The following is an 11,174-nucleotide window of genomic DNA, read 5'->3' on the forward strand; positions in this document are numbered from 1 at the left end:
TTTGAAAATCGGCGGATTTCATTAGAAGAAGGTAATGTGTGTCCTCTTAAAATTTGCGCAATCTACGCCCGTTAGGCATAGCTGACTTGTGTTTAACCAACTATTACAGCATGGTCGTTTTTTCCGAGCGGTTTTGGCGTTCTTTCAGTATCGATGCCCTGGAAATGGTTCCAATTGTTTCTGACGGTGGCTGCTTGAGTTGAGCTCGAGACTGTTTGAGATCATGTTAACACGTTTTGAACTCTCGTGAAGCCACCCACTGCAAATATTGTTTGCAAATGCAGTGCGGCTAATGTGAGTTACACGCACGGCGGAACAATGATTTGAATGGAACAATATCGAAACATTTACTGAGACCCAGAAGGCACAGGAGTGAAAGGTGCCCTTGTTGGACGATCCAACGATCCATGTTGGAAACGATGAGGTCAGTCACGGTGAGTAGGGCAGTCTCCGTGGAATGGAGGGGACGGAAACCATGTTGGGATCATGACAGAAGATGATTATCGGACGTGTATGTGAACACCTGGCGCTGCACCGCGCGCTAGACAATATTAGCCATGATAGGAACGGTGGAAATAAGACGGCATTTGGATCGCCGGATTCGAAAATATAAATAAATAGGATGAACCGAGGTGTGTTTCCAGGAATCAGGAAAAAGCGCAGGAGGTGGGCAGGTGTTGATAACATGGAGAAGGATAGGGCCGATGACGTTAACCCGGAGGAGCAAGATACTAATACAAAAGCCAGTAGCATTCTGACACTCCGTCATCCCCGTGGAGGTCACGCTGCTCGGACGCACACCTGCAACCGACCCAGCGTGAACTCAGCACCACTGCAACACCGCCGGGGGGACACCCCGCTCGGACGCTCACCTGCGGTCGAGCCGAAGACCCCGGCAATACCGCAGGTAACGCCAACAAACATCTATAAGCAAACGATCCCGATGTAAAAACTGAATATAAACAAATGGGGATGTCAACAGGAGTACATTTACGGCTGAAGCCATAATAAGTCAGCACAAGATTTAGTGTGACAAATGAGATGTTGCAGGACGTGAATTTAACACGACGTCATTAATGTTGCAAGCCGTACGGCACATTTCAGCTTGACATAGTCATTTCACCCAGGGACCTCTTCACCGGCACCATGCAAGTGGGACCGTGGCTCTGTCACGCTGCCGGGCCGGGTGATTATCGCGCTGAACCTACGCTCAACACTTAATTTCCGCTGTCCCCTCATGCGGCCGTGGTTATTGTAAGTGGTGGTGTTCATTTTCATCAGTTTTGTTCGCTTTACTCTTTGCCTTAGCAAAAGTGTAATTCTTATGTGAATAAATCTTTGTGCGTTTTTGTTTCAACTGATTCTTTAAAGAATAATAAATAAGTAAGGAGACATTAATCTTATTCTTACTTATTTTTGTAAAAATATTATCAGATGTCTCCATGCCTCTATGACGTCTCTTTCATCTGGCGGACACCTCCGCCGAGTCGCTCAGGTGTTCAACAGGGCTGTAAGTGGCCCTGGAAAAACTTTAAAAATCTTCGAATCAGAAGGGTTTTAAAGACCGTTGTGACAATATGGATCGTAGAATGGACCGCAGTTAGGGCTATTGAGCCTCCGGCTTAAACGAGGCCCGGGTCCGTTTTAGGGCTATGGCCAGGGGCTATGAAGCGCCCCTGACCGGTAGTAGAGCCCGTGATTGACCAGACCCTCCCTTTGTCTCAATGTGGACCATTTCCATTGCCATTTTTCGTATTTTCACCCCACGTCAGGCAAGCAGACCTCGACCAATGCAAGTGGCTCTTTGACATTCAGGGTCCCGTCCTGTCCCTCCTCGGAAAAATGTGCCTCTGGTCGACCTGAAGCCCGTTGCCGACAAAGACCTCCCTGTTAAGCATTCTGTGCCTTGATACAGGGAGCCACCTCATTCCAGAGGCCCGGTCAACGCAGGAGGCCTTCAGCAGCAATCGCGGACACCGGCCTCGTTCCTGCTTCGTAAATGGCTCGCAAGGTCCATGCCGACTCAAAGCCAAATGGTCAGCATTGGTCGTCTCGGACTTACATAGACGCCTTTGTCGTCCCGGGGACCACCGACAGGCGCAACGAGTCCATTTGGCCGACATTTAAAAGCCGGGCCTTTGCCCCCAGCCAGCCATTCGGGCCTCCACGAAGGGCACGCAGGGGCTAGCGGGAGGATATATCCCCTGCGCTCCCTCTCCCCACACCTGCTGGCTGCGCCCCTGGATATTTAGGTATGTGCGAAACTCAATGCTAGTCAGCGGCTTGCGCTCAAAACGAAGCTTTTTAGTGAATAATGACAGTTGCGTCCCAAAACGCTCGCAAGTTGATGCCAGATCGGTCAGGGGCGGATCTAGCCTGGAGTTTTAGGGGGGTGGGACCAACCGTTCGTCGCCAGCTGGCTAGTGTGGGATCCGAGATCCAGTGCATGGTGCCTCTCTCGAGTACCTAGTAGGGACACCATTCAAGCACCGAAATACTTTTGAATCTTCTATGTACAGTATGCATGTTTACAAAGCTTGTAACATAATTACTTTTAAGTCAACAGAAATGCTTGATGCTGCACTTTCAAAGTTAAAGAGACGGTAAGTCGACGAGACTTTTATGAAGTTCTGGGAATGATTTTTGGGGGCCAAAACATGCTCTGAGTTGTTTTTTTTGGGGGGGCCACGGCCCCGTGCCCCCCCCCCCCGCCCCCCAGGATCCACCTATGAGATCGGTTTAAATTTAGGCCGTGGTTCGTTCTTGTTGGTGGGTTGAATACTTTGGTACAAGCATTGGTACTTCTGGTACAATTTTGATTTCCCTCTATGCCTGGTGATAAGTTTCACCTGCCCGGTGAAACCACCGCAGATATGGTTGACAATATTTTTCTGGACATGTCTTTCGGATGTTTGTTGGTTTAAGTACACATTATGGTTAGGAACTCCGTTACATTGGTGGTGAAAATGTTCGTGTTGGTGGAAATAATGGAATCGGTGGTGAGGTACACAATTTGGTAGCCGTTGAAAACGGTGCCCAAAAATACAACTTATGTACTTAAAGCGGCGCTATCCACGTTGTGGCTGCTGTGATTGGGACTGTCGTCCACGCTGTGGCAAGTTACGCTTGGAAGAGGTAGGGGGCTGGGCCTGGATGTTTTGGGGGTATGTATCTCCTTTGTTTTGTCACTCAGATAATCAGGTTATCAAAGGGTTTGGGGCTATGGGTAGGTAGTGAGTTCGCCTTATTCTGCTGTGGGTGAGGGTTGCCTTCAACTCTTGCAGAGGTAATGTTTGGAGTGTAAATCCTCGACATGGAGACGTAGCCCAGCCGGCAAAAATATACGTACTGCGCCTGGCGCGTACGTGACATTGTTAAGCTGAACTTTGTGCGTGGATGCGCCAAATTTAGGACTAGTCAAATCATACTGAAAACTTCACACTGTTTTTTCATGAAAAATGTTTTGTTTCAGACTTTAGATTTGGCACATGTGTGCACTAAAATTTTGTCTGGGCTCTGATGTTACTGTTATTGCAGATATGTTTGGCATAATATGTGTTTTTTAATCTGGGTGCTGCCAGAATTTTAGTGTGGGGGGGGGGGGGGCAGCTTAGCTTGATAAGTATGTGCAACACTGGCTTTTACTTCCTGTCACAAGTCATCTAAAGACTTTTGAAAAGGGTTTAAGGGAATTCAGTTTTTCACTCACCTGGAACATGTTCTCTCCAATAATAACCATGATATGCTTGCTGGTTTTGCCACCTAGCATTACTAGTTTGCTGATGGTATGTTATTGTTGATCAAGCTTTTATTGACTTGTCACTTCAAAAAAGGTCTGATTGAATGACTGAGGTAGTTTTAGTTTGGATCCATGGTATGCAACCACTTCATAAGTAATTTTCTAATGTTTTTATACTTCAGTGTTTATTGAACCATTGCAAACATTTTCCATAATTTTCTTTTGATCTGGCTTTGTGTGTGGCCTGCTTTTGGTTGTGACTTTGGTTTTCTTCCACATCTTGGCTCTGAACCTTGTAAAGGCAGTACATTATTTAGGCCTTTCCTCAGTTGTTATAGCAGCCTTCTGCAATACAGTCATTCCTGGCCATGTGACATTTTTTGAACCCTCCATCATTTCAACTTTTATATCACCATTTGGCATGGCTAAGCCTTCCGATGGCACCATTGGAGTTGGCCATGAATGAACACTACACTCATCATGGCTCCCAGGGTGTCCAGAAATTTTAGGGGTAGGAAAAACATGTTTGCATACCTTGACTGCATGGTGGGTAATTTGGCCATCCAGCCATGGCCCACATAAGCCATTTGGTGGCATCACCTTTTTTATTATTTATTTAAAATTTATTCCAAATGGTTTGTAAGGGTGATTTCAGATTCAGAGTACCTGCTAAGCATAGCTTGTTGCGTGTACCCCATTGCATCATGGCTCCCAGGGTGTCCAGAAATTTTAGGGGTAGGAAAAACATGTTTGCATACCTTGACTGCATGGTGGGTAATTTGGCCATCCAGCCATGGCCCACATAAGCCATTTGGTGGCATCACCTTTTTTATTATTTATTTAAAATTTATTCCAAATGGTTTGTAAGGGTGATTTCGGATCCAGAGTACCTGCTAAGCATAGCTTGTTGCAGTGTACCCCAAACCCACCACCCAACCGTGCCGTCCAGTTCAACAGCTAATTTTGCCTCTGCCCTTTCGCCAGACCCTTGTTGGCCAGTTGCCAGCTGGCCTTTCCGTTTCAGTGGGGTCAAACAATGTGCCCACTCTAGGACTCGTACCCAGTGCCGCTTACGAGTCCAGCATCTTTCCCCAAGACCACGGAGGTGGCTTTTATATGGAGCTCCTGTGAACAAAATATGTAGTATCCCTACACAAAGCATATCAGGGATGGTGAAGCAGAGAGGAGGGGCAGGGGGAGAGAAAAGTATGTATTTGCCTCCTCAAATGTCTGGGAGACCCCTTTTGCCTGTACTATAGGCTTTGCAGTCACCTGTAGATTACCAAAGCTCAGATTAAGGAGGCCTGCATAGCTTAGCTGTAGGAAAACAAATTAGGCTCAGAAGACCATTTTCTGCCTGACTGGCCAGTTCTTGGATCATGAGGCCACATCTATTATTTGAGTAGCTCATGATCTAGATCTGGAGGCCCAAATGTTATGCTGAGAAGGTCTCTTGTCTGGGTTGGGAGGCTCTTGGTACACATTATGAACTCCTGTTCACATTATGAACCACACATTTTGAGCCCCCCCCCCCCCCCCCCCTCTCCTTCTGAATATGGCACTGCCCAGCAGGTCTCCTGAAAATTCTCACCCTCAGAACTCAAAATATGAGGTACAACCCCTGAATCACATACATCATCAAAAGCAGACACAGCTGAGAATAGCAGCATCAGCCTTTGTACTTCCTTCAGTGATGCCAGAACAGATGAATGGCTCAGACTCCAAAGTCCTGATTTTCATGTCATCAACCAGACATGGCTTCTGCGTGTCCTGAGAAGATTGTCTCAGCATGTGTCACCTCCTTTCCCGCAGAGTCTGCTGTTGAGCCCCACAGCGGCAGGCAGCGCGCGCAGGCGAGGGAGCAGCGCCTGGGCTCGGGAGCAGCGATGCGTCTGTGCAGGTCCGCCTGGCGGCTGTGCTCGGCCGCCGGCCGCCTGCTGCCGGCGCGGCCGCTGCCGCCCCCGGCCCGCCGCCACCGCTCCGACAAGGAGCTCCACCTGCCGACGCCGGCCGGCCCGCTCGGCACCTGGGCCACGCTCAAGCCGCGACCTGAGGCGCACGTCGACCCAGGTCAGCCGGAATGGGAATGGTGCCTTGTTCTCACTCTGAGGGAAGGTTTCAGTCTGGGTTGTTTGTCAGAGATGTTCAGAAGTCTTTCAGTGACTACTTTGCTTTTGGTTTTTGTTTTTCTCTTGTTGGCCTTGATAAGTGCGTGCCAAGCAATTTTTGCAACAGAGAGGTGATTCTAGTGCAGTCTGTACATCTGGTTGACAAAACGCGCCGAATGAATCTTTGATCATTTCATTCAAATGTACTGCGATAAACATCTAGCATTTTTACGAACAAGTGTGTCATCGTCCTGATGGCCACTGACCGCCGTTTCTCACTGACAGAGTTGGGTGTAGGGCCCTTCACTGACGTGTCATTCACCAGAACTTCAGTGGTTCATCGGCAGCACGTCTCGCGCGCCACCGGTAGCTTGCGAAAGGGGTCGTGCATGCGCCCTCGTGCCCGGAGCGAGCGCGTGCTGACTGGCCGTGGTGGCGGTCCGCTTTGGCAGACGCCGCCGCGGACCCGGCCGAGACGGACCCGCTGCGGCACCCGGACCTGTTCGGCGTGCGCCAGCTGGTGTCCGTGCCGGAGCTGATGGAGGCGCGCGTCCACCTGGGGCACAAGGAAGGCTCGCTGAACCCGTACATGGCCGAGTTCCTGGTGGGCTCGCGACTCGGGGTGTGCGTGTTCGACCTGGAGCGGACGGCCGAGCTGCTGCGGGACGCGCTCAACTTCACGGCGCACATCGCCCACCGAGGCGGCATCATCATGTTCGTCTCCCGCGCGCCGCAGCACGTGCACTTGGTGAGTGCTGTCGCAGGGCACGGGCTGGTCTCGGCAGGTTGGCGGCGGCTCTTATGTTTGCTGGTAGTGACGTGCGAGTCTGGCCGCGAGAGCCTTGGGGTGAGAAGCTGAAAACCAAACAAGTGAATGTTGTCGAAAGTCATATCCCAATCGTGCGCCCTGGAGGCTATCTCGCCTGGCCGTTTCTAGTTTGTTCTAGTTGAATGTGTCGAGCTGGAAAAGTCACGGATCAGACAAATTTCAGCTATAGGCAGGTAGGCTGCTGGCGGCTCTGATGCTAGTGTCTGCGCCGTGTTGATCCAGTGGCAGGTGGTTCTTTCCAAATAGCACAGGTTCTTCCGGCGATGCAAGCATCCGTGAAATCAAACAATGACGTATCGAGGAGCATATTTACTAAGCGGAGAAATTGTGTTGTCTAGAGAAGTGGTTTCCACTAGAAATATACCAGCGGTCATCAGTAACCTTTCATCATATATGATGCTTGCCTCAATATATTAAAGTGTGAAACATTCCCTTTAATAGAACGTGCTCGTGTTCGGGCTTATTGCTCGCGCTGTCTTGCGTCGGTTCCCGCCTGGCTGTTCAGCGTCGTAGCCTGTGCCCATGACCAACTTCCAATAGCCCGATTGGCGGCCCTCAGGTGGAGCAGACAGCGATGGCGTGCGGCGAGTTCTCGCACTGCCGCCACTGGCCGCCGGGCTTGTTCACGGACGCCACGGCCCGGTTTGGGGGCGTGACCCGCCTGCCCGACCTGATCGTGCTGCTCAACACGCTAGACACGGTGCTCGAGCAGCACGTGGCCGTCCAGCACGCGGCCAAGATGCTCATTCCCACTGTGGGCGTGGTCGACTCGAACTGCGACCCGCGGCTAGTCACCTACCCGGTGCCGGGCAACGACGACAGTGGCGCCGCCGTGCGGCTCTACTGCAGACTGTTCGCCGAGGCGGTCCGCCGCGGCAAGAGCCAGCGCACGCAGGCGGAGGCGGCGTGAGGAGCGCCGCCGCCGCCGCTGGCCGACGGCGGCCGCCTCAGCTGTGGGCGGTGCGACTGCGCTGATTGTCTCGTGCAGGTGCGGTCTGACGGGCGCTAGGAAACGGTGCGTGCGGCGGGCTTGTGCGGCGGTTCGGTGCGTGGGAGATCCGATGTCATGGCCCGGACGTGTATGTGTGTGTAGACTGGTTACACCGCGCTGTAGTGTAAACGAAGCTCGGACTGTACTGATGTGCCTACGGCAGTATGAGTTACGTGGGAGGTAAAAGATGGCCATGCTGTGCTTTGTCAATGGAAGGAAGTGTGCTTCCTCCAGTTGTCATTTTAGACCGTGCGCGCGTCTGACTGCCGTAGTCGGACGCCGATGCCAGAGGTAGCATACACAAGATGACATTCAGGTATATGCGTGCGAGTAAATGTGAATAGCCTTAGACCGGCCTGTCAAAGAAGACCTGAAGCGCAGCTTAGACACTCTCGATTCGGCCGCTCGCCGAGCACAGATTGTTGGACCAGAACACTCAGACCGTCAGACAGACCGTTGCTGTATTTCGTGCGAACCCTTTGTGCCGTCCTGGGTTGCGGGCTTGTGAGTTCGCCTTTGACTTCAATTACGGCAACGCGGGGCAAGTCAGGGTTCGAATCAGCACGGCAATGACATTAGTCTGGATAAACTCGATTGATATCTAATGTAACCCAGCATTCTTCCTCATATATGCAAGACGTTTTTAATTATGTTTCGGTTCGAAACCATATGAAGAATGTAAGTGAGCCGACGGGCGGAGGAATTCACCCCAACTAGTAACGATGTTACCGGTCGCACCACCGGGCGCTGGTATCAATTATGCGGATTACCTGGTTACACCGAAATCTGCTTCAAACCTCCGCACCAGTAGCGCAGGCAAGGGGGGGCACATCCCCCTCCCCCCCCCATGTTCCGAGGGACTCGGACCGTTCGGGGCCTACGGTTACGGGTCCGATTTGAGGGCACCAAAGGACCGGTCGGAGGTCGCATTGAGGAGCCCAGGCCCGTAGGATCGGGCCCTCCAATGGCAGCTACAGGGACTGCGGGCTGGTCAGTGGCCACTGAGTCGATAAGGGCTTATATGTTGATCATCCACCACCAGTTACGCATTGTCTGCTCCGTAGCGGTACGAGTCTGAGGGCCCATTTCCCAAGCAGGGACAAAGCCAGAGCCGGGTATTTACGTTGGTCCGAGCTCCAGCGTCTGTTGGAGCCCTTCGGCACCCAGCGAGGGTTCCGTTTTGGCAAGGGGGCCAATTCTGCCAGATGCAGTGTTGGGGAAGTCCCGAAGAGCCTGGAGGACCACCGTGTTCCACGATCAATAACCCGATGGGATGATCTAAGGGCACGAGGGGCTGGTCGTAGTCTTATTCAGGAGGCCCGGCCTGTGGGTACGGGCCCCCAAATGGCAGTCAGATGGCCCTTTGCGCTGATTAGGGACCCCTGGGTCGATATGGGCCCACATGTCGGTCAGGCACCACCAGGGCCACAGTCGGCTCTGTGCCGGTATGGGCCTGAGTGTCCACTTCCCACTCAGCTACGAACTCGGGGCCAGTGGATTACACTGGTCGGGATCCCTGTATCTGTCAGGGGTCCACAGTGTCCAGCAGAGGGCCCTGTGCTCGCAAGGGGCCCCGAGGTGACCAAGGGCAGTGTTCGATGAAACCCAAGGAGGGGCGCAGGCGGCTCAACGGAATCGACTGTTAAGGCCATGGTTGGAGGGCATAAGGGCCCGAATGACTGGCTGTAAGTCACATAAAGAATCGCGGCTCGTAGGGTCGTGACCTGAAATATTAGTCAGAGCTTCTCTTGCGTCGTCTGAGACGCAAACACACACCCTGACACCCTAAAACGCCGTGGGTGTCTGAGCCGGCGGGAGACCACGTACACCAAATAGTCAGCTCCCTGTGAATCTGAACCCTGGGGGCCCATTTCTCCAGGAAATGCAAGGCCGGTGACCACGATTTGCATTGGTCTGGGTTTCTAAAACAATGGATGAGGCCCTGTGTTGGTCAGGGGTTCACAGTTCCAAACAGGGGATCATGTGTAGGCTAGTGGCCCCAGTCGATCATGGGCTATGGGGAGGTCCAAAGAGGGACCGAAGGGCCCCCAGGGACCAAAGATTAAGGCCCTAATTGGACTCGGGTCTGGCCCACCACCATTGCGGTAGCCTGAAATGTCAGAGAGCTTCTTTTTGGGTCATTTTATTAGGCCTATCTATCCTTTTCATATAGGGCCTGGACACGGAGCCAGGCAATCGGCCCCATGTCCGTCTGGGCCCTTGAGGCCTACTTCAGAAACAGGAACAAGGCCGGGACATGCGATTTTTAGTGCTCGGAGTCCCTGACACGATGGGGCGGGGGCCTGTGTCGACAGGCTTACAGTACCTAACAGGGGTCCTGTGGCGGTGAGTGGCCCCGAGTCGGACAGGAGCAGTGTTCGAGTGGTTCCGAAGATGGATCGAGGCTTCTCTCGAGACCAAATATCAAGCGCCCGATTGTAAGGTTGGGGGGCTCGAAGGACTGGCTGTGGGTCACATTGAAGACCACCGCCCCTTTGAGAAGTCGTGATCTCAAATGTCAGTTAGAGGCACTCCTGCACCGATTGGGGACCCTTGCACAGAGCTTTCCTCTATTTTGGCAAGAGATCAACACCGAACAGCCTGCTCCGTGTCGGTCAGAGTCCTCGGGGTTCATTTCCCAAACAGTGACTAGGCCTGGTCGGCGACTTACGTGGTCTGGGCCCCGCAACAATGCGGGGCTCCTGTATCGTTCAGGGGCTGACAGTGCCTAACGTGGTTTATCTGTGTCAACAAGAGGTCTGGAGTCGGTCAGGCGAAGATCCACCCAACAGGCACGAGGACGGGGCCCAGGATGCTTTGAGGGCCTCTTGCGTTGGTTGGGGTCCTCAGACAATGAACGGAGGCATGACAACTTGTGATGAGTCCTTAGTTGAAGGCAACGAAAGGGTTTTTGCCAAAGAGGTCTCCCACTACCGAACGGTGGGCCCTCCAACCTATTCTCAGCATGGCCCGTTAGGCCGAACTGGAATCTATGTGTCGATTAGTAGATCGCCTGCAGTAATAAGGCATGTTGTTGCGCCAATGAGGGTTGCTGTGTCGACCCGGGGTCAACCGCGCGGATCAGAAGGCCTCCCACGTAAGCGAGGGGACCAATGTGATATGATGTATCCCTCTGAGGGCCTCCGGATCGGCCAGGGAGTCCCGCCCCGTGTCGGCAGAATGGCCGCCTGAAGGCACCCCGCGGTGGAAGAGAATGGCTCTGCGGCCCTTGACCGGGAACAGTTATGCGTCTCCTAGTGGGCTCCTCAATGGGCTCCTTTCCCGAGAAGCAATAGGGGATATCAATGGTGTTAAATGAAGTGGGTCAAAATGAGTTAAAAGGCGAATAAGATCATCCGATATTTGCCTGGGAACGTTTATTTTTTTCAAGATTCAACCCGTGAAACAAATTACATCAAACTGGTTAAGCCTGCGCGCCCGCAATTTTGGGGGTGGAGACAGCGACGGCCTGGGTTGCAGTTCCTGCAACACCGAACAGCGTTGACC

The 11,174-nt window shown here is 52.6% G+C and overlaps 1 protein-coding gene across 1 annotated transcript; it reads left to right on the forward strand.

Annotated features, from left to right (window-relative positions):
- Nucleotides 1-3,072: 3,072 nt before the first annotated feature.
- Nucleotides 3,073-8,314, forward strand: mRpS2 (mitochondrial ribosomal protein S2). The gene is made up of 4 exons (XM_037228884.1): nucleotides 3,073-3,164; nucleotides 5,552-5,809; nucleotides 6,300-6,595; nucleotides 7,236-8,314. The coding sequence occupies exons 2-4, from the start codon at nucleotides 5,626-5,628 to the stop codon at nucleotides 7,584-7,586; spliced, it is 831 nt and encodes a 276-aa protein (XP_037084779.1). The 5' UTR covers nucleotides 3,073-3,164; nucleotides 5,552-5,625; the 3' UTR covers nucleotides 7,587-8,314.
- The last annotated feature ends 2,860 nt before the right edge of the window (nucleotides 8,315-11,174 follow it).

The sequence above is a fragment of the Pollicipes pollicipes genome, unplaced genomic scaffold (genome assembly GCF_011947565.3).
Source record: "Pollicipes pollicipes isolate AB1234 unplaced genomic scaffold, Ppol_2.1 Scaffold_2555;HRSCAF=2994_pilon_pilon_pilon, whole genome shotgun sequence".
Taxonomy (NCBI): Eukaryota; Metazoa; Arthropoda; class Thecostraca; order Pollicipedomorpha; family Pollicipedidae; genus Pollicipes; species Pollicipes pollicipes.

Excerpts from the sequence above, each read along its gene's own strand:
- mRpS2 (XM_037228884.1), top strand. The coding sequence starts at position 5,626 with ATGCGTCTGTGCAGGTCCGCCTGGCGGCTGTGCTCGGCCGCCGGCCGC. Across the intron at positions 5,810-6,299 it reads TGAGGCGCACGTCGACCCAG|ACGCCGCCGCGGACCCGGCC; the intron begins GTCAGCCGGAAT and ends CCGCTTTGGCAG. Across the intron at positions 6,596-7,235 it reads CGCCGCAGCACGTGCACTTG|GTGGAGCAGACAGCGATGGC; the intron begins GTGAGTGCTGTC and ends GGCGGCCCTCAG.